Source organism: Erythrolamprus reginae, chromosome 2 (assembly GCF_031021105.1).
Source record: "Erythrolamprus reginae isolate rEryReg1 chromosome 2, rEryReg1.hap1, whole genome shotgun sequence".
Lineage (NCBI taxonomy): Eukaryota > Metazoa > Chordata > Lepidosauria > Squamata > Dipsadidae > Erythrolamprus > Erythrolamprus reginae.
Window position 1 is genome coordinate 954,552 of NC_091951.1, and position 27,791 is coordinate 982,342.

Genomic DNA, 27,791 nt, shown 5'->3' on the forward strand with positions numbered 1-27,791 from the left:
GGCGGAAGCGGGGATGCCGGGAAGGGTGGGAGATTCGGGGAAGGGCCCAAGGGGGGGAAGGGAGGGGGGGCCTTGGAGGAGGAGGCGGGATTCGCCCCAGGCTCCCAGAGGGGGAGAGAAGGGGGCGGTTGCTGCAGCTGCCTCCTTTGTTTATTTTATTTATTTTATTTATTTTATTTTAATTGTATTTATTTATTTTATTTATTTTAATTTTATTTTTATTTTTTTAATTTGTTTATTTGATTGATTGGATTTGTATGCTGCCCTCCGTAGACTCGGGGCGGCTAACAACAGTGATACAAAACAGCATGTAAATCCAATACTAAAACAGCTAAAAAACCCTTATTTGTGAAACCAAACATACCTACAAACATAAGAAATCATATGTCCTTCCACCTCAGAGACAGAAACCGGAAGCCATTTGTGGTCTTTGCAAGGCCCCATTTTCTCCTGGGGGAAGAAGAAAAGAGCGGAATCACCTGGAGGGATCCGTCCTGTGTTCCCAGAAATGGTCCCATGAAGGAAACGGCCTCTGGAGACCCACAAGAGTCCTTGGACCCCTTTGGAGTTGCTCTGCAGGAGAGAGGAAGGATGGAGACCCCACCTGTTGCCAAGGGGGGAAGCGGAAAAGGCCCTGCAGCCGCTCAGCCTGGGAAGGGGGGGGAAGCTCTGGACAAGCCCTGGGCAGAAGATACTGGAGGAAGACTCCATCCTCCCTTCGGAAGTCCAGCCCTGTAACTCCATCCAATACCGGGAGGCTGAGGGTCCCCGAGGACTTTGCAGCCGACTCCACGACTTGTGCAGGCAATGGCTGAGGCCAGAGAAGCACACCAAAGCCCAGATGCTGGACCTGGTGGTTCTGGAGCATCTCCTGTCCCTTCTTCCCCCAGAGATGGAGGGCTGGGTACGAGAGTGTGGAGCAGAGACCAGCTCCCAGGCGGTGGCCCTGGCGGAAGGCCTCCTCCTGAGCCAGGCGGAGGAGCTGAAGGAAACCAATGATCTTGAGCGAAAGCAGAATCCACCAGATCCCGCTCATGAGCCATTTTTCTGGAGGATCCCTTGGGAAGATCCAAACCAGGAGACCTCGGAAGGTAATGGGAGATGCTCTGATGGCCCACCTGTCTCACCTTTGCTCTCTCCTCTTCTATAGAAGACCTCCTCCTCTTTTGTTCATGACGCATTGTGAAATTATTCTTTACAGAGAAAGAAAGAATGAAGCTCTCTGGTTTTTATGAAGGACGTCAAACAGCGGTTGAACTTCCACATCAAGTAAGAAAGAGAAAAGATCTGAGATTTGTCTTCTCCCTTCAGGAAGTGAAGCCAATTTGAAGAGCCCCCTCTCTCCTTCTATTCCCCCCCCCCCCCTGTTTGGCCAGGACTATTTTTGTGTCCTTCCACAACATGGAGAGCAAAATACTGTAGCAGGTTCAAATTTTACTCCCTTTTATGTGTCTTTGGAACAATTATATATTTTGTTCATTACTACTTTTTCGGGGGGGGGGGGTATTTTTCCAATATTGGGTGAAAGTCATTCTGGATGCAGTTGTGATATGTAATATTAAGTACTTTTTTGCTTTAGTATATTTCCTTTTAAATATTGCTAATGAGAATAATTCCTGCAAGAATTCTTTCTCTATTTGTGTGATCTCTTGTAACCATGTGTGGATTTTCGTCCAGGATTTTTTGGTCTCAGAGCTTGACCACCACATATGGAAGAAGATGCCATTATTATTTTTTTTATACTGCCAACAATTTGGGCTCAATTTTGGATATATTTTAGCTAATTGGGTGGGTGCCAAATACCATCGATAACACATTTTATAGTCATTTTCCTTATAAGATACTGATTTGGATATTTTTAAATTTCAATTCCGTATTTGTTCCCAGTCTGCCAAGTGAATATTATAACCAATGTTCTGTGCCCATGTCACCATAGGTGCTTTTACTACATCTGCGTGTCTTTCATATTGTAGCAAGTACCGTATATACTCGAGTATAAGCCGACCCGAGTATAAGCCGAGGCACCATTTTTTGGCACAAAAACTGGGAAAACTTATTGACCCGAGTATAAGCCGAGGTTAGAAAATGTAGTGGCTACTGGTAACTTATAAAAATGGAAACCAATAAAATTACATTAATTGAGACATCAGTAGATTAAATGTTTTACAATATTTATTTTAAAGAGGGTAAACAATATTTATTTCAAAGTGGGTAAATAAAAGCAATCTGATATTTACAATAAATTAAATAAAATTAAATAAATTAAAAAGTAAAAAAAGTAGTTCAATCAGCAACCAAGCTAAAACCTATGAGTCAAAATCCCTCAAAACAGGATTCTTCCTCCTCATCTGTTTCTCCAAATAGAGCTTCAGCATTAGCTGCTGTGAGATTATCAGCATAGATATTATCATCATCGCTGAGTTCACAGTCATCACCATCACTGCCATCATTCTCAAACAAAGCACTGTTCAAGCTACCAATCCCACACCAACTTTAGTAAAATAGAATGCATTTTGCAGGCAAAATTATCAATAAACCTAAAACAGATTCACAAAAACGGGAGGGGGGAGGCACATTTATGTGCAAAATAAACCAATAAGGATTAATTTTTTCAGTTCAATTTTCATTCCATTGTGCGCAGAAATGTTCAAACTTGTTTCCAGGTGAAAAGAACGTTCAAAAAGACCAAAATGATCAATTTGCAGTCCGGGTCAAATAGACCCGGGAACATAAGATTAGGGAGTTTTTTCGAAAAGAACAGCAGGGTTAAAAGGGGGGTTACATAACTCCATCAAAGTGGTATCAGACACAAATCATGCCTTAGTTGTCCCTACCAGTTTGATCGTGCGATCTCTGCCCTTTTTTGCTCACTTGCAAAGAATGGACGTGTTGCCTCTAGCTCCTGCAGGCACTCACGGGGAAACCAAAGCAGCACCGTTGAGAGGTTAAAACACGCATGCCTGTTGCCAACGCTTCTCTCCCTCTCCCCCTCCCTAAAGTTCCTCAGGAAAAGACATTTTAGACTACGGTACCCTTCTCCTCATTGGCCGCTTTCCTCCCATCACGTGCATCTACCATAAGTCCATACTCCCCCCTGGGTCTCATTCTCTTTCAGAGGCAATGGGCACCAATACCTTTGCACCCCTTCCTATCTCTCTCTGCCTCTCTCTCGGGCGCACTCAGTTTCTTCGGCTTGGGTTACATGTACCGGGTCTGTGTGCGCCTTTTCTCTCCACCTGCCCCACCAGCGTTTCTGTTAACGTGTCCCCCGGCTCCAGTTCTAAGAGGAGAGGCAAAGGGGGCTCCGAGCTGTGGGAAGGGTGGGGCAGCTGCCTTCCCTTCCCCGGGTCCAGCAAAGTTGTCAGCCAACTGCTCCGACGGCGTGCGAGAGGGGAAAAGACGATGGGAAGTCAGGGGGGAGGGGATTCCTGCTTCATGAGTCCCCCCCCACCTCACCAGCTTCGCATCGTCTGTTCCTCTCTCGCACGCCGTCGGAGCAGTTGGCTGGCAACTTTGCTGGACCCGGAGAAGGGAAGGTAGCTGCATGGCGCCGACAGGAGCTCCAAGCAGGAAGTAAAAGGGGGCTCCGAGTGACGCGGCTGTGGGAAGGGTAGGGCAGCTGCCTTCCCTTCTCCGGTCCAGCAAAGTTGCCAGCCAACTGCTCCGACGGCGTGCGAGAGGGGAAAAGACGATGGGAAGTCAGGGGGGAGGGGATTCCTGCTTCATGAGTCCCCCCCCTGACCTCACCAGCTTCGCATTGTCTGTTCCTCTATCGCACGCCGTCGGAGCAGTCTAATATCGACCCTATTGCACACTTTAGAGTCATCGGCAAATGAAATGTTGAAGTGTTGATTTCATTTTGTTCGATGGGACCCAATCTGTCGATACTTCTATATCTCAAGTTAATATTCTGGAGTTTCGTTATTCCTGACAATTTGGTCTTGTCTGCAAATTTGACCAGTTCCCCTTTTATTCTCTTGTCTAAATCTTTGATGGCCATGAAAAGATCTTGCAAATTCTCCTGTTCTGTTCTTTCTTCTGTGTTCAGGAGAGTCCTGTGTCCTTCGAGGAGGTGGCTGTGTCTTTCTCTGAGGAAGAATGGTCTCAGCTGGATCCTGATCAGAAAGCGCTGCATTCGGAAGTCATGCTGGAAAACTATAGGAACGTGGTCTCTCTGGGTAAGAGTTTTCTAATTGCCAATCAGAGACCAAGAGATTAAAAAAAAACACTATTATGAGACATCGTCTCCGGGGAGGGAGAAGGAACGGATGTGGCCTTCTGGTGCTCCAAGGAAGGAAAGAGTCAATGTCTCTTTGCTGAGATGTTTTCTGTGCATTTCTTCTCTGTAGTTTCCATTTCTATTTGAACGTATTTGTAGGGGCCGAAAAGAACAAAGTGGGCCTTTATGTATCCTAGGGAGGTCATGTGAGAGGAGTGTATTGTCATTCTGCTGCACGAATCCCAGCGACCAGTTAGATCCCACAGAGTGGGTCTTTTCCGGGTCCCGTCAATTAAACAATGTCGCTTGACGGGACCCAGGGGAAGAGTCTTCTCTGTGGCGGCCCCAGCCCTCTGGAACCAACTCCCCCCAGAGATTAAAATTGCCCCCATCCTCCTTGCCTTTCGTATGCTCCTTAAAACCCACCTCTGCTGCCAGGCATGGGGGAACTGAGATCCTCTTTCCCCCTATGCCTTTACAATTTTATTCATGGTATGTGTGTATGTATGTTTGGTTTTTATAATAATGAGTTTTCAATGTTTTTAGTATTGGATTATTATTATTATTATTATTATTATTATTATTATTATTATTATTATTATTATTGAGCCGGGGTGGCGCAGCAGGTAGAGTGCTGTACTGCAGGCCACTGAAGCTGACTGTAGATCTGAAGGTCAGTGGTTCAAATCTCATCACCCGCTCAAGGTTGACTCAGCCTTCCATCCTTCCGAGGTGGGTAAAACGAGGACCCGGAGTGTGGGGGCAATAGGCTGGCTCTGTTAAAAAGTGCTATTGCTAACATGTTGTAAGCCGCCCTGAGTCTAAGGAGAAGGGCGGCATAAAAATAGAATAAATAAATAAATTATATGCTGTTTGATTACTGTTGTTAGCTGCCCCGAGTCTGCGGAGAGGGGCGGGATACAAATCCAATGAATGAATGAATGAATGAATGAATGAATAAATAAATAAATTTATTCTATGAAACCTCCAAAATTGTGTGGGAACAGAACTTTCCCCCGCAGCCCATGGAAGAGCATTCTCCCAATCCAATTCAAGAACAAAAGCCCCCTGCAGTGTCACTGTGAGCATCCTAGGGTACAGGTCATCCTTGAGTTACGACAGTTCACTTAGTGACCATTCCAGGTTATGAGCAGCCCTCCCCGAAGTACGTGGGATCCAGTCCAGAAATTATGAGTGTTGCAGCCCCATGGCAATAGTGCATACTTAGGAATGACAGCAGAGGGGCTGCAACATTTGCTCTCCATATTCCCCCACCCCTCCCACCATTGTCTGGTTCCAGAAGAGCATGAGGAGAATGGAAGGTTTGGACACTCTCATGACTCATGAATATAGAAATCATCATGTTTATGTCACACCAGTGCAAGCATGCAAACATACAACCTAGTGACATTTTGGAGAAATTCTGAAGGAATTTCACTTGACTTTCTATCCTTTTTCTCTAACCTTATTATCATTTTCATTTCCCTTTTGTTTTGAAGGTAAAGGTCAAGATTCCTGTGAACTGTTCCAACTGATCAATGCTGAAAATGGAAATGAGAAGTTTGGAATTCGAATGGAATTAGAAAGCCGTGAGAGAAATCAGTCAAAGAGCTGGAATCAGGAAAGCTCATCTTCCACTGAGGCTCTGATTCAAGATTCTCTTGCCCAACAAGAGGAAATAAGGAATAAATATATTGGGAAAGGTGTGAAGCTAACCAAAGCTAAAGTACAAATAAATGAATACTCTTTAACCCAAAACAAAGGAGACGATGGTATAAGAAGAAACAACAGACAAAATTACAATGGGACATCCACTCATTTTCATGCAAATAACTATCTTGCATCTGAAAAAGTGATTGACACAAAAGAGAAGCCGTACAAATGCATGGAGTGTGGAAAGAAGTTTGCTCGAATAAGTCATCTTATTTCCCATAAAAAGATCCACACAGGGGGGAAGCCATATAAATGCATGGAGTGTGGAAAGACCTTTGCTCAAAGAAGTCATCTGACATCCCACAAGATGATCCATACAGGGAAGAAGCCATATAAATGCATGGAGTGTGGAAAGACCTTTGCACAAAGAAGTCCCCTTATTTCCCATAAAAGGATCCACACAGGGGAGAAGCCGTATAAATACATGGAGTGTGGAAAGACCTTTGGTCAAAGAAGTCATCTTACTACCCACAAGGTGATCCATACAGGGGAGAAGCCGTATAAGTGCACAGAATGTGGAAAGACCTTTGCACAAAGAAGTCCTCTTATTTCCCATAAAAGGATCCACACAGGGGAGAAGCCATATAAATGCATGGAGTGTGGAAAGACCTTTGCACGAAGAAGTCATCTTATTTCCCACAACATGATCCACTCAGGGGAGAAGCCATATAAATGCATGGAGTGTGGAAAGACCTTTGCTCGAAGAAGTCATCTTATTTCCCACAAGATCATCCACACGGAGAATCTGTATAAATGCATGGAGTGTGGAAAGACCTTTGCTCAAAGACAGGATCTTATTTCCCATAAAAGGATCCACACAGGAGAGAAGCCGTATACAGTGGTACCTCGAGATACGAGTTTAATTCGTTCCTGACCTGGGCTCTTAAGTCGAGCAGCTCTTATCTCGAACGACTTTTCCCCATAGGAATTAATGTAAATAATTTTAATTGGTTCCAGCCCTCAAAAAACTCACAAAGTTAGTCTAAATTATGCAGAAAGACAAGTTTTTAATGAAGAAATGTACATGTACATATAAATGAATAATGAAGTTTCTTTCACTTAACTTGTAAACTTTCTTAAACTTTTAAATTTACATATGTTCAACTTCTCTGCCACCCAATCCTGTAGGACAGAGGTCCCCAACCCTTTTTGCACCAGGGACCGGCTTTAAGCGATCAAGAGAGGAATGGGATAAATGAATGGACGGAGGGTGGGAAGGAAGGAAGGAAAGAGGGAAGGGACAGGAACAGAGGAAGGAAGCAAGGAAACTTATGAAAGGGGAGAGTAAGAGAGGAATGAGTGAAGGGAGGGAGGGAAGAAGGTGGGAAGGAGAAAGAAAAGAAGAAATAGAGGAAGGGAAGGTAAAAGAGAGAAAGAAAAAGAGCTAACTTCCGCGTTCAGCTTCAGGAGACAGCTGCGAAGCTGCACGCGTGTTTTAAAAGGTTGCAGCCGGCCTGGGGGGCTCGGGGGGTGCTGGCAAGCCCCCCAGGCTGGCTGCAAGCACCCCCCGAGCCCCCCAGGCCGGCTGCAACCTTTTAAAACACGCGCGCCGCTTCGCAGCTGTCTCCTGAAGCCGAACGCGGAAGTTAGCGTTCGGCTTCAGGAGACAGCTCCTTGGCGCTTGTATCTCGAATTTGGGCTTGTAAGTAGAACAAAAATATCTCTCCCCTCCCAGCTCTTATCTCGAGTTGCTCGTAAGTAGAGCAGCTCTTATGTCGGGGTTCCACTGTAAATGCATGGAGTGTGGAAAGACCTTTGCTCGAAGAAGTCCTCTTATATCCCATAAAAGGATCCACACAGGGGAGAAGCCGTATAAATGCATAGAGTTTGGGAAGGCCTTTACTTATAAACATCATCTTATTTCCCATAAAAGGATCCACACAGGGGAGAAGCCGTATAAATGCCTGGAGTGTGGAAAGGCCTTTGCTCAAAGAAGTCCTCTTACTTCCCATAAAAGGATCCACACAGGGGAGAAGCCGTATAAATGCATAGAGTGTGGGAAGGCCTTTGCTCAAAGAAGACCTCTTATTTCCCACAAGATGATCCACACAGGGGAGAAGCCGTATAAATGCATGGAGTGTGGAAAGGCCTTTGCTCAAAGTGGTCATCTTATTTCCCATGAAAAGATCCACAAGAAAAAAGCCGTATAAATTCATGGAGTATGAAAAAACCCTCTTACTTTCCCTAGGATGATCCACACGTAGGACAAGCCGTATAATTCCATGGAGTGTGGAAAGATCTTGGCTCAGAATGGTCACCTATGTTCTCATAAAAGGATCCATGCTCAGGAGAAACTATATAGCTATAGCAATTCTACTTACATTTATATACTACTCCACAGTGCTTTACCACTTATATCTGAGCAGTTTACAAAGTCAGCATATGAAAGGCTGAATCAACTATTAGAAGCAATCTATAGCAGTTGATGTTTTCAATAAAATGTCGAATTGAAAGTTTTCAATTTTCAGTTATTTAAAAATGCTCCATCCATTTTGTTGCTCAAATATGATTTCCCATCCAGAATTTGCATTTCTTGCTCAAAGAGTCAGTCACCATTTTCATTTTGTAAACGTACTGGGGAGGACCAGGGGAGACATGATAGCAGTGTTCCAATATCTCTGAGGTTGCCACAGAGAAGGAGTCAACCTATTCTGCAAAGCACCTGAGGGTAGAATAAGAAGCAATGGGTGGAAACTAAGCAAGGAGAGAAGCAACTTATTTATTTATTTATTTATTCATTTATTTATATTTGTATGCCGCCCCTCTTTGCAGAGAATGGAACTAAGGAGAAATTTCCTGGCAGTCTGAAGAGTTAATTGGTGGAACAGCCTGTCTCCAGAAGTTGTGAATGCCCCAACACTGGCTTGGGAGTGTGAGGCCCTGTTCTTCAGTGGTTCTCCTCCTACATCTCCAGTTGGTCGTTAGTGGGGGGTCAGAAGTCTCTCCCTTATGGGGTGCCTCAGTGGTTGGTCCTCTCCCCTCTGCTATTTAAAATCTACATGAAACCGCTGGGTGAGATCATCCAAGGGCATGGGGCGAGGTATCATCAATATGTGGATGATACCCAGTTATACATCTCCACCCCATGTCCAGTCAGCGAACCAGTGGAAGGGATGTGCTGGTGCCTGGAGGCTGTTGGGTTCTGGACAGGTGTCAACAAGCTCAAACTCAACCCTGACAAGACAGAGTGGCTGTGGGTCTTGCCTCGCAAGGACAATCCCATCTCTCCGTCCATTACCCTGGAGGGGGAACTACTGACCCCCTCGGAGAGGGTCCGCAACTTGGGCATCCTCCTCGATCCACAGCTAACATTAGAACATCATCTTTCGGCTGTGGCGAGGAGGGCATTTGCCCAGGTTCGCCTGATGCACCAATTGTGACCCTACTTCGACAGGGAGTCATTCCTCACAGTTGCTCATGCCCTCATCACCTCGAGGTTTGTTTCCGGTCGCAATTCAAAGTGTTGGTAATGACCTATAAAGCCCTACATGGCATCGGACCAGAATACCTCTGGAACCATCTTCTGCCGCATGAATCCCAGTGGCTGATAAGGTGCCACAGAGTTGGCCTTCTCCGGGTCGGTCCCGTCAACTAAATAATGTCGTCTGGCGGGCCCCAGGGGAAGAGCCTTCTTTTTGGCGGCCCCAGCCCTCTGGAATCAACTCCCCCCATAGATCAGAACTGCCCCCACCCTCCTTCTCTTTCATAAATTGCTTAAGACCCACCTGAATCGCCAGGCATGTGGGAATTGAGATACCTCCCCCAGTTTATATAGTTTTATGTATGGTATGCTTGTGTTGTATGGTTTTAATGGACACGCTTTTTAGATGTTTTTTAAACATTAGATTTGTTACATTGTTATTGTTATTATGGTTGTTGTGAGCCGCCCCAAGTCTGCGGAGAGGGGTGGCATACAAATCTAAGAAATTATTATTATTATTATTATTATTATTATTATTATTATTATTATTATTATTATTATTTTCAGCAGATGTTGGATAACCATCTGTCTGAAGTAGTGTAGCTGGATTTTGTATTTCATCACCAGTCGGGCGCTTCCCAAGCACCTAGGACTGCGTGATGTAGCGGCGAATTATGTTTACCGATCCCAGTAAAGCGGCCTTTTGCAATTGACATGGAGATTTTGTCAATTCAGATGGTTTTCAAATGTCCGCTGAGACCCTTTGGCCCTGCGCCCAACGTGCCAAGTACCACTGAGACCACTTTCACTGGCTTATGCCAGAGTCGTTGCAGCTCAATATTTAGATCTTGGTATTTCACTAATTTCTCTAGCTGCTTCTCCTCAATTCTGCTGTTCCCTGGGATTGCGATGTCGATCCATACTTTCTTTTTCTCCACGATCACAATGTCTGGTGTGTTATGCTTCAGAATTCAGTCAGATCCTATTATTATTATTATTGTTATTATTGTTATTAATATTATTAATATTATTATTATTAAATGGAGGGTACCTTCTGGATCTGCCCTGAACTCCCCTTGAGCAGCAGCCACCCCAGCCACTTTCAGTTTCCTTCTCTCCCCCAACTCTCCCTCCTGCTTCAGATGATGTCACAAAGGTCTCTGCCCGGAGACTGATGACGCTGGAGCAAGGAGACTTCCCATTGGTCCTGCCGCACTTCCTGTCGACTCCCATCTCCAAAATTGGAGAAAAACCCTTCCTCCCCTCAACAACCCTATTCCTCTTCTGGGACTGGAGATATCTAGCCCCCTCACAAACACACAGACACACACACACACAGAGAGACGTGTGCTCATTGAATGGGAAGATTCTGCTGTAGGAGGAGATGGTGCCCTGAATGATAAGGGTGGGGGAGGGGTAATCCCGCAGCCAGTGAGGACTTGTGGGTCACATACACACCCACCCACTCAATGTGTGGGGAGTCCCAGAAAACCCAGCCAGACCAGGGAGAGGGCTGCTTCCCTTCAGGACAGAAAAAGCTGATTACCGTCCTCAAAATATACGTCTCCCTTGCTTGGAACGTCTGGAGGAACCGGCCCCTCCCGATTTCTTGCCCCTTTTTTTCTGTGGGTCAGGGGATCCTCCTTTTCCCTTCTAAGCAGCCCCAAATGGGACCCCAAATTAAAGTCTGGCCACTTCTCCTCCTCTTCCCACTCCTTTCCATGGAGAACGTCATTAGGGATTGGACTAGATGACCTCCAAGGTCTCCTCCAACTCTGTTATAATCTGTTATCTTGCCACAGTCTCAAGCAATAGAAGAATATGTAGAGAAAGATATAAAGTGACATGTTGCAATCAATTAACCCGGTATAAAAGAGCAGATATGGAGCTTTCCCCGAGAAATCTGCCCATTTCTGCTGTGGAAGACTCAGCCGCCCCAAACCCAACGGCTCCTTCTTGTTACTTTCCAACTCAAACTCCCGGAGGAACAGAAGGCAGATCCCACCAAAGCCTTCACTTCTCCACACCCCAAAAGAAACCGAGGAGTAAAAAGCAATAACACCCCATTTCTGGGGTTCCCCCCGCCCCAGAAGGAGGCTGCCAGGTAACAGCCGCAGGCAAAGCGACGCCTGGCTTGGCTTAACGGGAAGAAGAAATGGATTATTGCTGCCATTGGCCGGCCAAATGGCCGTGGCGCTTGCAAGGGGCAAGGACCCGTGAGAAAGGCTGGACAAAAGACTCCTCTGGATAACTGGACGTCATAGAAACGGCCCCAAATTACTTTGTTCATCCAGCTCATTTCTCAGCTGCCCCAGAATAGAATTTGGGGGGCTGCCCCATGGGGGGGGATTATCCTCCAAAGCCCCAGAAGAAGAGAAGCAACCGATGGAAATTAACCAAAGAGAGAAACAACCTGGAATTAAGGAAAAGCTTCCTCGCAGTGAAGAGAATTAACCAGTGGAACTGCTGACACCAGAGGTTGGGTGCTTCATCACTGGAGGGTTTTAAGAGACTGGACAGCAAATGGTCAGAGATGATAGAGTTTCTCCTGCCTGGACTAGAAGACCTCCAAGGTGTCAAGATGAGGCCTAACTTGATATAATATCCCCATGGAGGAGGAAGGACTGTTGTCATTGTAATGGCTATTATACATAGAGAATGCTGAATCCATATGCTGCAACCTGATTGGCTGGTAAATATATAAAAATGTATGACACATTTGCATAGGTGTGGTTGCTGTGGTAGTAGTGGTTGACTAGTTATTATTATTATTATTATTATTATTATTATTATTATTATTATTATTACTATATTTATATGCCGCCCCTCTCCGCAGACTCGGGGCGGCTTACAGCAGTGATAAAACAATATACAATAGGAAATCTAATATTAAAGTCTAAAATACGTGCAATAACCCCTTACCCCACTCCCAGAACATAATGGCCTGCCCATGTTTTGCCCTCCCCAGGCTCCTAGAAAAGCTCTGGAGCTTGGGAAGAGCCTCCCCCACCCCATCCAGAAGCTGGAAACAGGCGGTTTCCCCACTCCCAGTGAGCTCAGAAGGGTCATGAATCAGCTGGCTGGAGCTCACCTGAGTTTGCGTGCTCACTAATATGGCTTCATGTGCCACCTGTGACATCACGGATATAGATGGTGATGGACATACGGTACTTTATTTATACCCTAAATCAGTGTTTCCAAAGCTTTTGACTATAATTTTCACAATGCTTAGTACCCCACGTCAAAAAAAAAAGGATGTATTTTAATAACAATCAAAATATATTTATTTTTTTGGTACATACGCAAAATAATAATGAATGAAAAATAAAATTATTCATCATAAAATGTAAATAAAGTTATATTATCAATAACAAGTTGTAGTGTGGCTTATGTACAGTCAGATAGAGTATAAGTAATATTGTAAATAGAGAAGTCATTATTGCTAAGAAGAAGTAAATATATTTTCTTAAGAACTCCTGCTGCAATGTGTTCATTCGAAGACTTCAGCTTCTTATCTATTGGTCTGTGCCTGGCTGGCTGGGTTGGGTCAGCTTCCTCAAGTGCTGCCCTGACCCAAGTTCCCTTCCAGCTCTGTTCTTCAGCAGCCTCCATTTTATTCCCTTCTTGGAAGTGGACCTGATTTTGCTTCCAACACTATCAGGAGAACATGGAAACCCACGACTGGAAGATGCAACGGAAGAGGTCAATGTGGAGGAAATAGGCAGCTGCTGTCCAAAGGAAGAGGGAGACACGGCCACAAACATTTTATATCTATTTATTTATTGTTAGAGTTGAAAGGGACCATGAAGGCCATCAAGTTCAACCCCCTGCCCAAGCAGGAACCCTATAGTACACCAGTCAAGTGGCAGTTCAATCTTCTCTTAAAAATGTCCAGAGTGTTGGAGTTCACAACGTTCGCTGGTAGGTTGTTTCATTGGTTGATCACTCTGACCGTCAGGAAGTTCCTCCTTATCTCCATGTTGAATCTCTCCTTCGTCAGCTTCCAGCCATAGTTCCTCATCCGGGCCTCTGGTGCCCTGAAGAATATAGTGATCCCCTCCTCTCTGTGACATCCCCTCGTATACTTGTAGACTGCTATCCTGTCCGCTCTGGCCCTCCTTTTCTCTCGGTTATCCATGCCCAGTTCCCTCAGTCTATCTTCGTAAGTCTTGGTTTCCAATTCCTTAATCATCTTGTTTGCTCTTTTTTGCACCTTCTCCAGAGTTTCAATGTCTCTTTTGAAGTGTGGTGACCAGAACTGAATACAGTACTCCAGGTGTGTTCGGACCAGGGCGTAGTAGAGTGGTATTAAGACTTCCCTGGTCTTGGAGTGTATTCCCCTGTTGGTGCAGCTTAGGATTGTGTTGGCTTTTTTAGCTGCTGCTGCACATTGTTGGCTCATGTTTAGTTGATTGTCCACCAAGACTCCGAGGTCTCTTTCGCAGTCGCTACTGCTAAGAGGGGTTTCTCCCAGGTTGTATGTGTGTCCAGGGTTTTTTCTGCGTAGGTGAAGGACTTTGCTCTTGTCGATGTTGAACATCATTGTGTTGGTGTGGGCCCCCTGTGTCAATATAAATGTGTTTAATATTCCCAGTAGAGAAGACAGTCAGGAACATCCTGAGGTAAATCTCAAACAGCGTCCAGAAAAAAAAGGAGAAAGGGGAAACGCCCTCTTTCCACCCTCAGCAACCAATCAGAGCACAGATCCCCTCAGGCAGGAGCCGGCCCTCCCTCCCTCACAATGGGGAGTTTCCTTCTCCAGCCATTAAATTCAGTATCTTCACATTTGAAGGATCCAAAAGAAACAGAGCTAAGATGACTTTGCTTTTGTCCCTTAGATTGAATTGTCCGGCTGGGATGGTTTTTAACATTTATCTTGCACTGTGCTAAAAAGAAGTCAACGTCCTTTTCTCCTTTTTTCTCCTGTCCCTCTCAGGCCTCCTTCTCCCTCCCTTTCTCCTGCCCTCAATGTCTGGCTTCTATTTTCCCTTCTGTTTTGTCCACTAAATAAATGAATAAGCTCTGGAGACTACAAAAAAGGCAGAGAAGAGCCACAAAGATGGAGGCTAAAATTATTTATTTATTTTAATTCATTTTATTGCCTGTATAGGCCTCCCAACTCCTGAGGGGCTCTGGGCGGCCTACACAAATAAAACCATAGACACCCATTGAAATACCCTTCAAAACCTAATATCTCTGGGGCCACCACCAAGATTCCTCCCCTCTTCTGCCCTTGTGCCTTCCATCCCATTCTCTCCTCTAGACAAAGAAGAGGCTGAAGGAAAGAGACGGAGGGGCAGGAGATGGAAGAAAGAAGGAAACCGCCCTAGAAAGGCCACAGAAGAAAGACCACAACCTCCTTCCCTGCCTTTGGGTCAATGGAGACTCCAAAGCCTTTCTCCTCCGACTCCCAAGCCCATCATCCCCGCCCTCTCCCTTCCCCCTCCCGCCAGCTCCTCTTTCCCACCCTTTCTGGCACCCAGGTATTTCACCCCCAATCCGCCAGGGGGCGCCCTCTGCCAAGGGAAGGGAAGACAGCGGGATTGGACTCACCGGAGGGAAAACGTCACAAGGGGCTTTTCTGAGGAGTCTTGCGAAGGAAGTGACATCACTGTCCCTTGCCAGTCTAGGAAGCCACACTCGCTCTCCTTAGCCCGTGGGTCTCCACCTGAGAGCGGGAGCCTGCGGGAGTGGGTGGAAGGACAGCCAGAGGCGCCCGAGGTGAGAGGGGTGGCTCTTCCCAAGGCCCATGCTCCCCAGCGGCCCTCCCCCTACAGGCGGAAGCGGAAGAGCGGGGGTGCCGGGAAGGGGGGGGAGATTCGGGGAAGGGTCCAAGTGGGGGAAGGGAGGGGGGTCTTGGAGGAGGAGGCGGGATTCGCACCAGGCTCCCGGAGGGGGAGAGAAGGGGGCGGTTTCTGCAGCTGCCTCCTTGATTTATTTAATTTGTTTAATTTGTTTTATTCATTTAATTTATATAATTTATTTAATTTATTTAATTTATTTATTTAATTTGATTGATTAATTGATTGGATTTGTGTGCTTCCCTTCTCCGAGTGGCTGACAACAGTGATACAAAACAGCATGTAAATCCAATACTAAAAGAGCTAAAAAACCCTTATTTGTAAAACCAAACATACTACAAACATAAGAAATCATATGTTCACGGCCCTGCTCGGGGGACCTGGGCCCTGCGCTGGGATGAGCCTCTTGGGGCTCCGGGCAGGTTGGGGGAAGGTCGCTCAGGGGCTGAATTCCACCTTCTCATTCTGGGCCTTTGTTTTTCCTTCCACCTCAGAGACAGAAACCGGAAGCCATTTGGGGTCTTTGCAAGGCCCCATTTTCTCCTGGGGGAAGAAGAAAAGAGCGGGATCACCTGGAGGGATCCGTCCTGTGTTCCCAGAAATGGTCCCGTGAAGGAAAAGGCGTCTGGAGACCCACAAGAGTCCTTGGACCCCTTTGGAGTTGCTCTGCAGGAAAGAGAAAGGATGGAGACCCCACCTGTTGCAAACGGGGGAAGCGGAAAAGGCCCTGCAGCCGCTCAGCCTGGGAAGGGGGGGAAGCTCTGGACAAGACCCGGGCAGAAGATCCTGGAGGAAGAACCCATCCTCCCTTCGGAAGTTCTGCCCTGGAACTCCATCCAATACTGGGTGGCTGAGGGTCCCCGAGGACTTTGCAGCCGACTCCACGACTTGTGCAGGCGATGGCTGAGGCCAGAGAAACACACCAAAGCCCAGATGGTGGACCTGGTGGTTCTGAAGCACCTCCTGTCCCTTCTGCCCCCAGAGATGGAGGGCTGGGTGCGGGAGTGTGGAGCAGAGACCAGCTCCCAGGCGGTGGCCCTGGCGGAAGGCCTCCTCCTGAGCCAGGCGGAGGAGCAGAAGGAAACCAATGATATGGAGGGAAAGAAGAATCCATCAGATCCCGCTCATGAGCCATTTTTCTGGAGGATCCCTTGGGAAGATCCAAACCAGGAGACCTCGGAAGGTAATGGGAGATGCTCTGATGGCCCACCTGTCTCACCTTTGCTCTCTCCTCTTCTATAGAAGACCTCCTCCTATTTTGTCCATGATGCATTGTGACTATATTGAACAGATCTTATTAATTGGTTGACATCTAAAATGACTTGTGGTGTTATTTCCAATACATCAGCTTAGTTGTGATATCAGTTCAAGTGGTTAAGATACAGGACAAACAGGTCAGAGATGCTATTAATGTTTTCATGCCTCTTGCTTAAGATGCTGCACAATCCTTGTACTTATTACTGTCCTTCTGACCGGATAAAATTGAACGGGTCCAAAGACGGGCTACAAGAATGGTGGAAGGTCTTAAGCATAAAACGTATCAGGAAAGACTTCATGAACTCAATCTGTATAGTCTGGAGGACAGAAGGAAAAGGGGGGACAAGATCGAAACATTTAAATATGTTAAAGAGTTAAATAAGGTTCAGGAGGGAAGTGTTTTTAATAGGAAAGTGAACACAAGAACAAGGGGACACAATCTGAAGTTAGTTGGGGGGAAGATCAAAAGCAATATGAGAAAATATTATTTTACTGAAAGAATAGTAGATCCTTGGAACAAACTTCCAGCAGACATGGTAGATAAATCCACAGTAACTGAATTTAAACATGCCTGGGATAAACATATATCCATCCTAAGATAAAATACAGAAAATAGTATAAGGGCAGACTAGATGGACCATGAGGTCTTTTTCTGCCGTCAGACTTCTATGTTTCTATGTTTCTAATTATTCCTTACAGAGAAAGAAAGAATGAAGCTCTCTGGTTTTTATGAAGGACGTCAAACAGCGGTTGAACTTCCACATCAAGTAAGAAAGAGAAAAGATCTGAGATTTGTTTTCTCCCTTCAGGAAGTGAAGCCAATTTGAAGAGCCCTCTCTCCCCTTCTATTCCCCCCCCCCACCCCGTTTGGCCAGGACTATTTTTGTGTCCTTCCACAACATGGAGAGCAAAATAGCAGGTTCAAGTTTTCCTCCCTTTTATGTGTCTTTTGTGTTCTTTTTATTTCTCTTTCTTCACTCAATCCACCTGTGCCATTGTGCCCATATTTCGTAGTTCTCAGAAACCTTTTGGCCCCTTAATTCAGCGGTGCCCAAACTACGGCCCGTGGGCCGGATGCGGCCCGCTGAGGCCATTTATCCGGCTGGTGGATGACTTCCAGCGCCGTTGCTGAGAGGGGTGGGGACCACGGCGGTCGGGAAATGGCTGTCGGGGCAACAGGGTCCCGCTGACATCAAGCCCTGTGCCTGCCAGCAAAGCCATCCATCCAGGAAAGCTTTTCAAACAGACTGCTTCCCCAGGCAGCCCTCTTTGCTCTGTGTCACCAGGCTTGACATCAGCAGGTCCCTACTGCCACAACAGCAACCTCCTGACCGCCGTGCTCGCCTTGTGCCACGGGGGTGCGCCCCTCGCAAGCCCGGGGAGGGCGACACGCGGCGTTGGGGCCGCTTCTAGGCTGGTCCCTCCGGTTAAATAAAACAAAAGCCGGCGGGAGTTGGGGATGGACGCCAGGGAAGCCTTTCCTCCGCTCCCCCTTTGTGCTTTTTCGGCTGGGAAGCGAGAGAAGCGGAGACAGGCAAAAGGTGGACGCGCATGCTCAGTTCCCCTTGGAAGCTAACGAGCCGCCAGGGCAGCGCCGCCTGCGGAGGGCCCCCCTGGTGGTCAGACACGGCGATATCAGAACCCCTTGTGAGCCAGAGGCAAGAGAGATGCGCCTTTGCTCCTTCCTGCTGAGAGGGAAAGCGAACAGCTCTGCTGTGTGGAAAAAGGGAGGGAGGGAGGAAGAGAGAGAGAGAAAGAGAGGAGGGAAGAAAGAGGGAGAGAGAAAGGGAGGGAGGGAAGGAAGGAAGGGAAAGAGAGAGAGAGAAGTGACTCTTGGTTTAAGCATATGGTAAAAAGCACCCAAGTAATAACAGGGGGGGAAATCAGCCCTCACCTGTTTTTGTAAATGGTTCAAGAGTTCACACACACCGACACACACAAGGGGGGAGGAGACAGGGATGGAAAAAGAGAGAAGTGAGAGAGAAAGAATGAGAAAAGGGAAGGAAGAGGGAGAAATGAGAAACAAATGAGAGAGAAAAGGGGGAGAGACAGGAGAGGGACCCAGAAATGAGAACAGTGGTAGAAATTTTAGGATGGATGATTGATTATTAAATATGGATTGACTATGGAATATTGGTAAAAGATATATTTAAGTGTTGTTTAATATTAGGATGTAGTAATTTGTAAAATTGGACTAGAATTTTAGAACTATAGAATTACATAGGTAAAATTAATGGAAGATATATATGATAAACAAGGGGTTTATGCAATGTACTGAAAAGTATAATTTATGGAAATATATTAATTGATGCATTATTTTTCTATTGGTATTTTACATTTTCATAGGGGGTTTTTATAGTCTGGCCCTCGAACAGTCTGAGGGACAGTGAACCGGCCCCCTGTGTAAAATGTTTGGGGACCCCTGCCTTAATTCCATCATCTGTTTGTCCATTTTGGAACAATTATATATTTTGTCCATTACTACTTTTTTGGGGTGGTGGTGGTTCTGTATTTTTCCAATATTGGGCGAAAGTCATTCTGGCTGCAGTCGTGATATGTAATATTAAGTATTTTTTTCCTTTAGTATATTTCCTTTTAAATATTCCCAATAAGAATAATTCCTGCCAGAATTCTATCTCTATTTGTGTGATCTCTTGTAACCATGTGTGGATTTTCGTCCAGGATTTTTTTGTCTCAGAGCATGACCACCACATATGGAAGAAGATGCCATTGTTATTATTTTTATACTGCCAACAATTGGGGCTCAATTTTGGATATATTTTAGCTAATTGGGTGGGTGCCAAATACCATCGATAACACATTTTATAGTCATTTTCCTTATAAGATACTGATTTGGATATTTTTAAATTTCAATTCCGTATTTGTTCCCAGTCTGCCAAGTGAATATTATAACCAATGTTCTGTGCCCATGTCACCATAGGTGCTTTTACTACATCTGCGTGTCTTTCATATTGTAGCAAGTAAGTATATAGTTTGGAAATGATTTTACTTTCAGGGCCAGTTAAAAGTTTCTCTAATATACTTGATATTCCCTCATGTTCTTTTAGTACCTGGATTGTATCTGGCTGTATACTATTTTTTGTATTTGATCTTAGGATGGATCTATGTTTATCCCAGGCATGTTTAAATTCAGTTTATTTATTTATTTATTTATTTATTATTTGGATTTGTATGCCGCCCCTCTCCGAAGACTCGGGGCGGCTCACAACAAGTGAAAACAAATCATAAATAATCCAATTAATTAAAATATTTAAAGATTTAAAAAACCCCATATACTAACAGACACACACACAAGCATACCATGTATAAATTAAACGTGCCCAGGGGGAGATGTTTAATTTCCCCATGCCTGACGGCAAAGGTGGGTTTTGAGGAGTTTACGGAAGGCAGGAAGAGTAGGGGCAGTTCTGATCTCCGGGAGGAGTTGGTTCCAGAGAGCCGGTGCCGCCACAGAGAAGGCTCTTCCCCTGGGGCCCGCCAACCGACATTGTTTAGTTGACGGGACCCGGAGGAGGCCCACTCTGTGTAATTGCCAACCACGTCTGCTGGACGTTTGTTCCAAGGATCTACTACTCTTTCAGTCAAATAATATTTTCTCATGTTGCTTTTGATCTTTCCCCCAACTAACTTCAGATTGTGTCCCCTTGTTCTTATGTTCACCTTCTTATTAAAAGCACTTCCTCCTGAACCTTATTTAACCCTTTAATATATTTAAATGTTTCGATCATGTCCCCCTTTTCCTTCTGTCCTCCAGTCCAGACTATACAGATTGAGTTCATGAAGTCTTTCCTGATACGTTTTATGCTTAAGACCTTCCACCATTCTTGTAGCCCGTCTTTGGACCCCTTCAATTTTGTCAATATCTTTTTGTAGGTAAGGTCTCCAGAACTGAACACAGTATTATTCCAAATGTGGTCTAACCAGTGCTCTATATAAGGGGATCACAATCTCCCTCTTCCTGCTTGTTATACCTCTAGTTATGCAGCCAAGCATCCTACTTGCTTTCCCTACTGCCTGACCGCACTGCTCACCCATTTTGAGACTGTCAGAAATCACTACCCCTAAATACTTCTCGTCTGAAGTTTTTGCTAACACAGAAGTTCCAATACAATACTCAGATTGAGGATTCCTTTTCCCCAAGTGCATTATTTTACATTCGGAAACATTAAACTGCAGTTTCCATTGCTTTGACCATTTATCTAGTAAAGCTAAATCTCTGATGATCTCTGGCGGGCCCGGGACAGGGGTTTATCCTCTGTCCTGGTGCTCCTCGATCTCTCAGCGGCTTTCGATACCCTCGACCATGGTATCCTTCTGCACCGGTTGGAGGGGCTGGGGGTGGGAGGCACTGTTCTTCAGTGGTTCTCCTCCTACCTCTCTGGCCGGTCGCAGTCGGTGTTAGTGGGGGGTCAGAGGTCGGCTCCGAGGTCTCTCCCTTGTGGGGTGCCTCAGGGGTCGGTCCTCTCCCCCTTGCTATTTAACATCTACATGAAACCGCTGGGTGAGATCATCCAAGGGCATGGGGTGAGGTATCATCAATATGCCGATGATACCCAGCTTTACATCTCCACCCCATGCCCAGTCAACGAAGCGGTGGAAGTGATGTGCCGGTGCCTGGAGGCTGTTGGGGCCTGGATGGGTGTCAACAGACTCAAACTCAACCCGGATAAGACGGAGTGGCTGTGGGTTTTGCCTCCCAAGGACAATTCCATCTGTCCGTCCATTACCCTGGGGGGGGAATTATTGACCCCCTCAGAGAGGGTCCGCAACTTGGGCGTCCTCCTCGATCCACAGCTCACATTAGAAAACCATCTCTCAGCTGTGGCGAGGGGGCCGTTTGCCCAGGTTCGCCTGGTGCACCAGTTGCGGCCCTATCTGGACCGGGACTCATTGCTCACAGTCACTCATGCCCTCATCACCTCGAGGTTCGACTACTGTAATGCTCTCTACATGGGGCTACCTTTGAAAAGTGTTCGGAAACTTCAGATCGTGCAGAATGCAGCTGCGAGAGCAGTCATGGGCTTACCTAGGTACGCCCATGTTTCACCATCACTCCGCAGTCTGCATTGGCTGCCGATCAATTTCCGGTCACAATTCAAAGTGTTGGTTATGACCTTTAAAGCCCTTCATGGCATCGGACCAGAATATCTCCGAGACCGCCTCCTGCCGCACGAATCCCAGCGACCGATTAGGTCCCACAGAGTGGGCCTTCTCCGGGTCCCGCCAACTAAACAATGCCGGTTGGCGGGTCCCAGGGGAAGAGCCTTCTCTGTGGCGGCGCCGGCTCTCTGGAACCAACTCCCCCCGGAGATTAGAACTGCCCCTACTCTTCCTGCCTTCCGAAAACTCCTTAAGACGCACCTTTGCCGTCAGGCATGGGGAAACTAAACATCTCCCCTGGGCATGTTAATTTATACATGGTATGCTTGTGTGTGTGTTTGCTATTACATGGGGTTTTTCTTAAATCGTTAAATATTTTAATTAATTGGATTGTTGTGACTGTTTTTACTTGTTGTGAGCCGCCCCGAGTCTTCGGAGAGGGGCGGCATACAAGTCCAACTAATAAATAAATAAATAAATAAATAAATAAATTTACCATATTACAGACGCCTGCAGGAATATCAACCCTATTGCACACTTTAGAGTCATCGGCAAATGAAATGTTGAAATGTTGATTTCATTTTGTTAGATGGGACCAAAATTTGTTCATCCTTCTATATCTCAAGTTAATATTCTGGAGTTTCATTATTCCTGACAATTTGGTCTTGTCTGCAAATTTGACCATTTCCCCTTTTATCCTCTTGTCTAAATCATTGATGACCATGAAAAGATCTTGCAAATTTTCCTGTTCTGTTCTTTCTTCTGTGTTCAGGAGAGTCCTGTGTCTTTCGAGGAGGTGGCTGTGTCTTTCTCTGAGGAGGAATGGTCTCAGCTGGATCCTGATCAGAAAGAGCTGCATTCGGAAGTCATGCTGGAAAACCATAGGAACGTGGTCTCTCTGGGTAAGAGTTTTCTAATCGCCAATCAGAGTTCAAGAGATTAAAAAAAACAACACTATTCTGAGACATCGTCTCCAGGGAGGGAGAAGGAACGGATGTGGCCTTCTGGTGCTCCCAGGAAGGAAAGAGTCAATGTCTCTTTGCTTAGATGTTTTCTGCGCATTTCTTCTCTGTAGTTTCCATTTATTATTATTATTATTATTATTATTATTATTATTATTATTATTATTAATTGGATTTGTATGCCGCCTCTCTCCGCAGACTCGAGGCGGCTAACAACAGTGGTAAAACAACATGAACAATCCAATTAATAAAAACAACTAAAAAACCGTTATTATAAAAAACCAAACATACACACAAACATACCATGCATAACTTGTAATGGCCTAGGGGGAAAGATTAACTTAACTCCCCCATGCCTGGCGACAAAGGTGGGTCTTAAGTAGTTTGCGAAAGACGAGGGTGGGGGCCGTTCTAATCTCTGGGGGGAGTTGGTTCCAGAGGGCTGGGGCTGCCCAGAGAAGGCTTTTCCCCTGGGGCCCGCCAAACGACATTGTTTGGTCGATGGGACCCGGAGAAGGCCAACTCTGTGGGACCTTATCGGCCGCTGGGATTCGTGCGGTAGAAGGCAGTTCCGGATGTATTCTGGCCCAATGCCATGTAGGGCTTTAAAGGTCATTACCAACACTTTGAATTGTGACCGGAAACCGATCGGCAGCCAGTGCAGGCTGCGGAGTGTTGCAGAAACATGTCGAATCTAGGAAGCCCCACGATGGCTCTCGCGGCCGCATTCTGCACGATCTGACATTTCTATTTGAACGTATTTGTGGGGGCTGAAAAGAACAAAGTGTGTCTTTATGTATCCTAGGGAGGTCATGTGAGGGGAGTGTATTTTCATTTGTCCTATGAAACCTCCAAAATTGTGTGGGGACAGAACTTTCACCCTCAGCCCATGGAAGAGCATTCTCCCAATCCAATTCAAGAACAAAAGCCTCCTGCAGTGTCACTGAGAGCATCCTAGGGTACAGATCATCCTTGAGTTACGACAGTTCCCTTAGTGACCATTCCAGGTTATGAGCAGCCCTCCCCGAAGTACGTGGGATCCAGTCCAGAAATTATGAGTGTTGCAGCCCCATGGCAATAGTGCATACTTAGGAATGACAGCAGAGGGGCTGCAACATCTGCCCTCCATATTCCCCCACCCCTCCCACCATTGTCTGGTTCCAGAAAAGCATTAGGAGAATGGAAGCTTTGGACACTCTCATGACTCATGAATATAGAAAATCATCATGTTTATGTCACACCAGTGCAAGCATGCAAACATACAACCTAGTGACATTTTGGAGAAATTCTGAAGGAATTTCACTTGACTTTCTATCCTTTTTCTCTCACCTTATTATCATTTTCATTTCCCTTTTGTTTTGAAGGTAAAGATCAAGATTCCTGTGAACTGTTCCAACTGATCAATGCTGAAGATGGAAATGAGAAGTTTGGAATTCGAATGGAATTAGAAAGCCATGAGAGAAATCAGTCAAAGAGCTGGAATCAGGAAAGCTCATCTTCCACTGACGCTCTGATTCAAGATTTTCTTGCCCAAAAAGAGGAAATAAGGAATAAATATATTGGGAAAAGTGTGAAGCTAACCAAAGCTAAAGTACAAATAAATGAATACTCTTTAACCCAAAACAAAGGAGAAGATGGTATAAGAAGACACAACGGACAAAATTACAATGGGACATCCATTCATTTTCATGGAAATAACTATTTTACATCTGAAAAAGTGATTCACGCAAAAGATAAGCCATGTGGAAAGACCTTTGCTCGAAAAAGTCATCTTACTACCCACAATGTGATCCATACAGGGGAGAAGCCGTATAAATGCATGGAGTGTGGAAAGACATTTGGTGAAAAAAGTCATGTTGTTTGCCATAAGATGATTCACACGGGGGAGAAGCCGTATAAATGCATGGAGTGTGGAAAGATCTTTGCAAGAAGATGTGATCTTATTTCCCATAAAAGGATCCACACAGGGGAAAAGCCGTATAATTGCATGGAGTGTGGAAAGACCTTTGCTCAAAGAAGTAATCTTACTTCCCATGAAAGGATCCACACAGGGGAGAAGCCGTATAAATGCATTGAGTGTGGAAAGGCCTTTGCTAAAAGAAGTAATCTTACTTCCCATAAAAGGATCCACACAGGGGATAAGCCGTATAAATGCATGGAGTGTGGAAAGACCTTTGCTCAAAGAAGTGATCTTATTTCCCATAAAAGGATCCACACAGGAAAGAAGCCGTATAATTGCATGGAGTGTGGAAAGACCTTTGCTCAAAGAAGTGGTCTTATTTCCCATAAAAGGATCCACACAGGGGAGAAGCCGTATAAATGTATGGAGTGTGGAAAGGCCTTTGCTCGAAGTAGTGAACTTATTTCCCATAACAGGATCCACACAGGGGAGAGGCCATATAAATGCATGGAGTGTGGAAAGACGTTTGCTCAAAGAAGTAATCTTACTACCCACAATATGATCCACACAGGGGAGAAGCCGTATAAATGCATGGAGTGTGGAAAGGCCTTTGCTCAAAGTGGTTATCTTATTTCCCATACAAGGATCCACACAGGGGAGAAGCCGTATAAATGCATGGAGTGTGGAAAGACCTTTGCTCAAAGAAGTCAACTTATTTCCCACAAGATGATTCACACAGGGGAGAAGCCATATAAATGCATGGAGTGTGGAAAGACCTTTGCTCAAAGAGGTGATCTTATTTCCCATAAAAGGATCCACACAGGGGAGAAGCCGTATAAATGCATGGAGTGTGGAAAGACCTTTGCTCAAAGAAGTCAACTTATTTCCCACAAGATGATTCACACAGGGGAGAAGCCATATAAATGCATGGAGTGTGGAAAGACCTTTGCTCAAAGAGGTGATCTTATTTCCCATAAAAGGATCCACACAGGGGAGAAGCCGTATAAATGCATGGAGTGTGGAAAGACCTTTGCTCAAAGAAGTCATCTTACTTCCCACAAGATGATCCACACAGGGGAGAAGCCGTATAAATGCATGGAGTGTGGAAATACTTTTGCTCAAAGAAGTCATCTTACTTCCCATAAAAGGATCCACACAGGGGAGAAGCCGCATAAATGCATGGAGTGTGGAAAGACCTTTGCTCAAAGTGGTCATCTTACTTCCCATGAAAAGATCCATAAGAGAAAAGCCGTATAAATTCATGGAGTATGAAAAAACCCTCTTACTTTCTCTAGGATGATCCACACATAGGACAAGCCGTATAAATCCATGGAGTGTGGAAAGATCTTTGCTCAGAATGGTCACCTATGTTCTCATAAAAGGATCCATGCTCAGGAGAAACTATATAGCTATAGCAATTCTACTTACATTTATATACTACTCCACAGTGTTTTACCACTTATATCTGAGCAGTTTACAAAGTCAGCATATAAAAGGCTGAATCAACTATTAAAAGCAATCTATAGCAGTTGAAGACGTTTTCAATAAAATGTCGAATTGAAAGTTTTCAATTTTCAGTTATTTAAAAATGCTCCATCCATTTTGTTGCTCAAATATGATTTCCCATCCAGAATTTGCATTTCTTGCTCAAAGAGTCAGTCCCGATTTTCATTTTGTAAACGTACTGGGGAGGACCAGGGGAGACATGATAGCAGTGTTCCAATATCTCAGAGGTTGCCACAGAGAAGGAGTCCACCTATTCTGCAAAGCACCTGAGGGTAGAATAAGAAGCAATGGGTGGAAACTCAGAAAGGAGGGAAGCAACTTAGAACTAAGGAGAAATTTCCTGACAGTCAGAAGAGTTAATTAGTGGAACAGCTTGTCCCAAGAAGTTGTGAATGCCCCAACACTGGCTTGGGAGTGTGAGGCCCTGTTCTTCAGTGGTTCTCCTCCTACATCTCCCATTGGTCGTGTTGTGATTCAGTCTGAGGCTCCTCAGGGATTGGCTGGAACTCTGCCGGCTCCATGCTCAGAGGGGGAAGGGGAGGAACAGGAGGAGGAGGAGGACCAGGCAGATGGGGAAGAGGAATGTCAGGCCGAGGAGGAGGGAGAACAGCTCTCCCCAACAAGTAGCCTGGAGTCCTTAGATCACAGGTGCTCATGCCCTCATCACCTCGAGGTACGACTACTGCAACGCTCTCTACATAGAGCTACCTTTGAAAAGTGTTCAGAAACTCCAGATCGTGCAGAATGCAGCCGCGAGAGTTATTGTGGGGTTATCTACATTCGCCCACATCTTTCCACTGGCTGCCGATTAGTTTCCGGTTGCAATTCAAAGTGTTGGTAATGACCTATAAAGCCGTACATGGCATTGGAACAGAATACCTCTGGAACCATCTTCTGCCACACGAATCCCAACGGCCGATAAGGTCCTACAGAGTTGGCCTTCTTCGGGTCCTGTCGACTAAACACTGTCGTCTGGCGGGCCCAAGGGGAAGAGCCTTCTCTGTGGCGGCCCCAGCCCTCTGGAATCAACTCCCCCCATAGATAAGAACTGCCCCCACCCTCCTTTTTCATAAATTTATTTTATTTATTTATATATTTATTGGATTTGTATGCCGCTCGTCTCCACAGACTCGGGGCGCCTAACAACAATGATAAAAAAGAACATGTAACATTCCTATTTAATAAAATAACTTAAAACCCTTATTATAAAAACCAAACTTACACACAAACATAACATACATAACTTGTAATGGCCTATGGGAAGGAATATCCTAACTCCCCCATGCCTGGAGACAAAGGTGGGTCTTGAGTAATTTGCGAAAACGAGGGTGGCGGTCGTTCTATTCTCTGGGGGGAGTTAATTCCAGAGGGCCGGGGCCGCCACAGAGAAGGCTCTTCCCTTGGGGTTCGTCAAATGACATTGGTCAACAGGACCCGGAGAAGGCCAACTCTGTGGGACCTTATCGGCTGCGGGATTCGTGCGGTAGAAGGTGCTTCCGGATGTATTCTGGCCCAATGCCATGTAGGGCTTTATAGGTCATTACCAACACTTTGAATTGTGACTGGAAAGCGATCGGCAGGCATTGCAGGCCACGGAGTGTTGCAGAAACGAGGGCGAATCTAGGAAGCCCCATGATGGGTCTTGCAGCTGCATTCTGCACCACCTGAAGTTTCCGAACATTTTTCAAAGGTAGCCCCATGTAGAGAGTGTTGCAGTAATCGAACCTTGAGGTGATTAGGGCATGAGTGACTGAGCAATGACTCCCTGTCCAAATAGGGCCGCAACTGGTGCACCAGGCAAACATGGGCAAACGCCCTCGACACAGCCGAAAGATGATGTTCCAATGTCAGCTGTGGATCGAGGAGGACGGCCAAGTTGCGGACCCTCTCT

General features: G+C 45.7%; 3 protein-coding genes across 3 annotated transcripts in view; all 3 read left to right on the forward strand.

The window, feature by feature from the left end:
- LOC139158412 (zinc finger protein 208-like) overlaps positions 1-27,791 on the forward strand; it is a 56,953-nt gene that overhangs the window by 14,814 nt on the left and 14,348 nt on the right. The window contains exons 9-12 of the mRNA XM_070735720.1: positions 15,746-16,337; positions 17,111-17,178; positions 22,305-22,434; positions 23,859-25,594. Coding sequence (XP_070591821.1) covers positions 15,746-16,337; positions 17,111-17,178; positions 22,305-22,434; positions 23,859-25,594 — 2,526 coding nt within the window. The remainder of the gene's footprint in view (positions 1-15,745; positions 16,338-17,110; positions 17,179-22,304; positions 22,435-23,858; positions 25,595-27,791) is intronic.
- LOC139162913 (zinc finger protein 3-like) lies at positions 592-7,279 on the forward strand. The gene is given in 5 exon segments (XM_070743819.1): positions 592-657; positions 659-1,091; positions 1,202-1,269; positions 4,049-4,178; positions 5,719-7,279. Coding segments are annotated over 5 exon segments (1,785 nt in total). The 3' UTR covers positions 6,807-7,279.
- On the forward strand, positions 7,542-8,350 carry LOC139162969 (zinc finger protein 253-like). The gene has a single exon (XM_070743882.1). It carries the CDS (start codon positions 7,645-7,647, stop codon positions 8,080-8,082), a length of 438 nt encoding a protein of 145 aa, XP_070599983.1. The 5' UTR covers positions 7,542-7,644; the 3' UTR covers positions 8,083-8,350.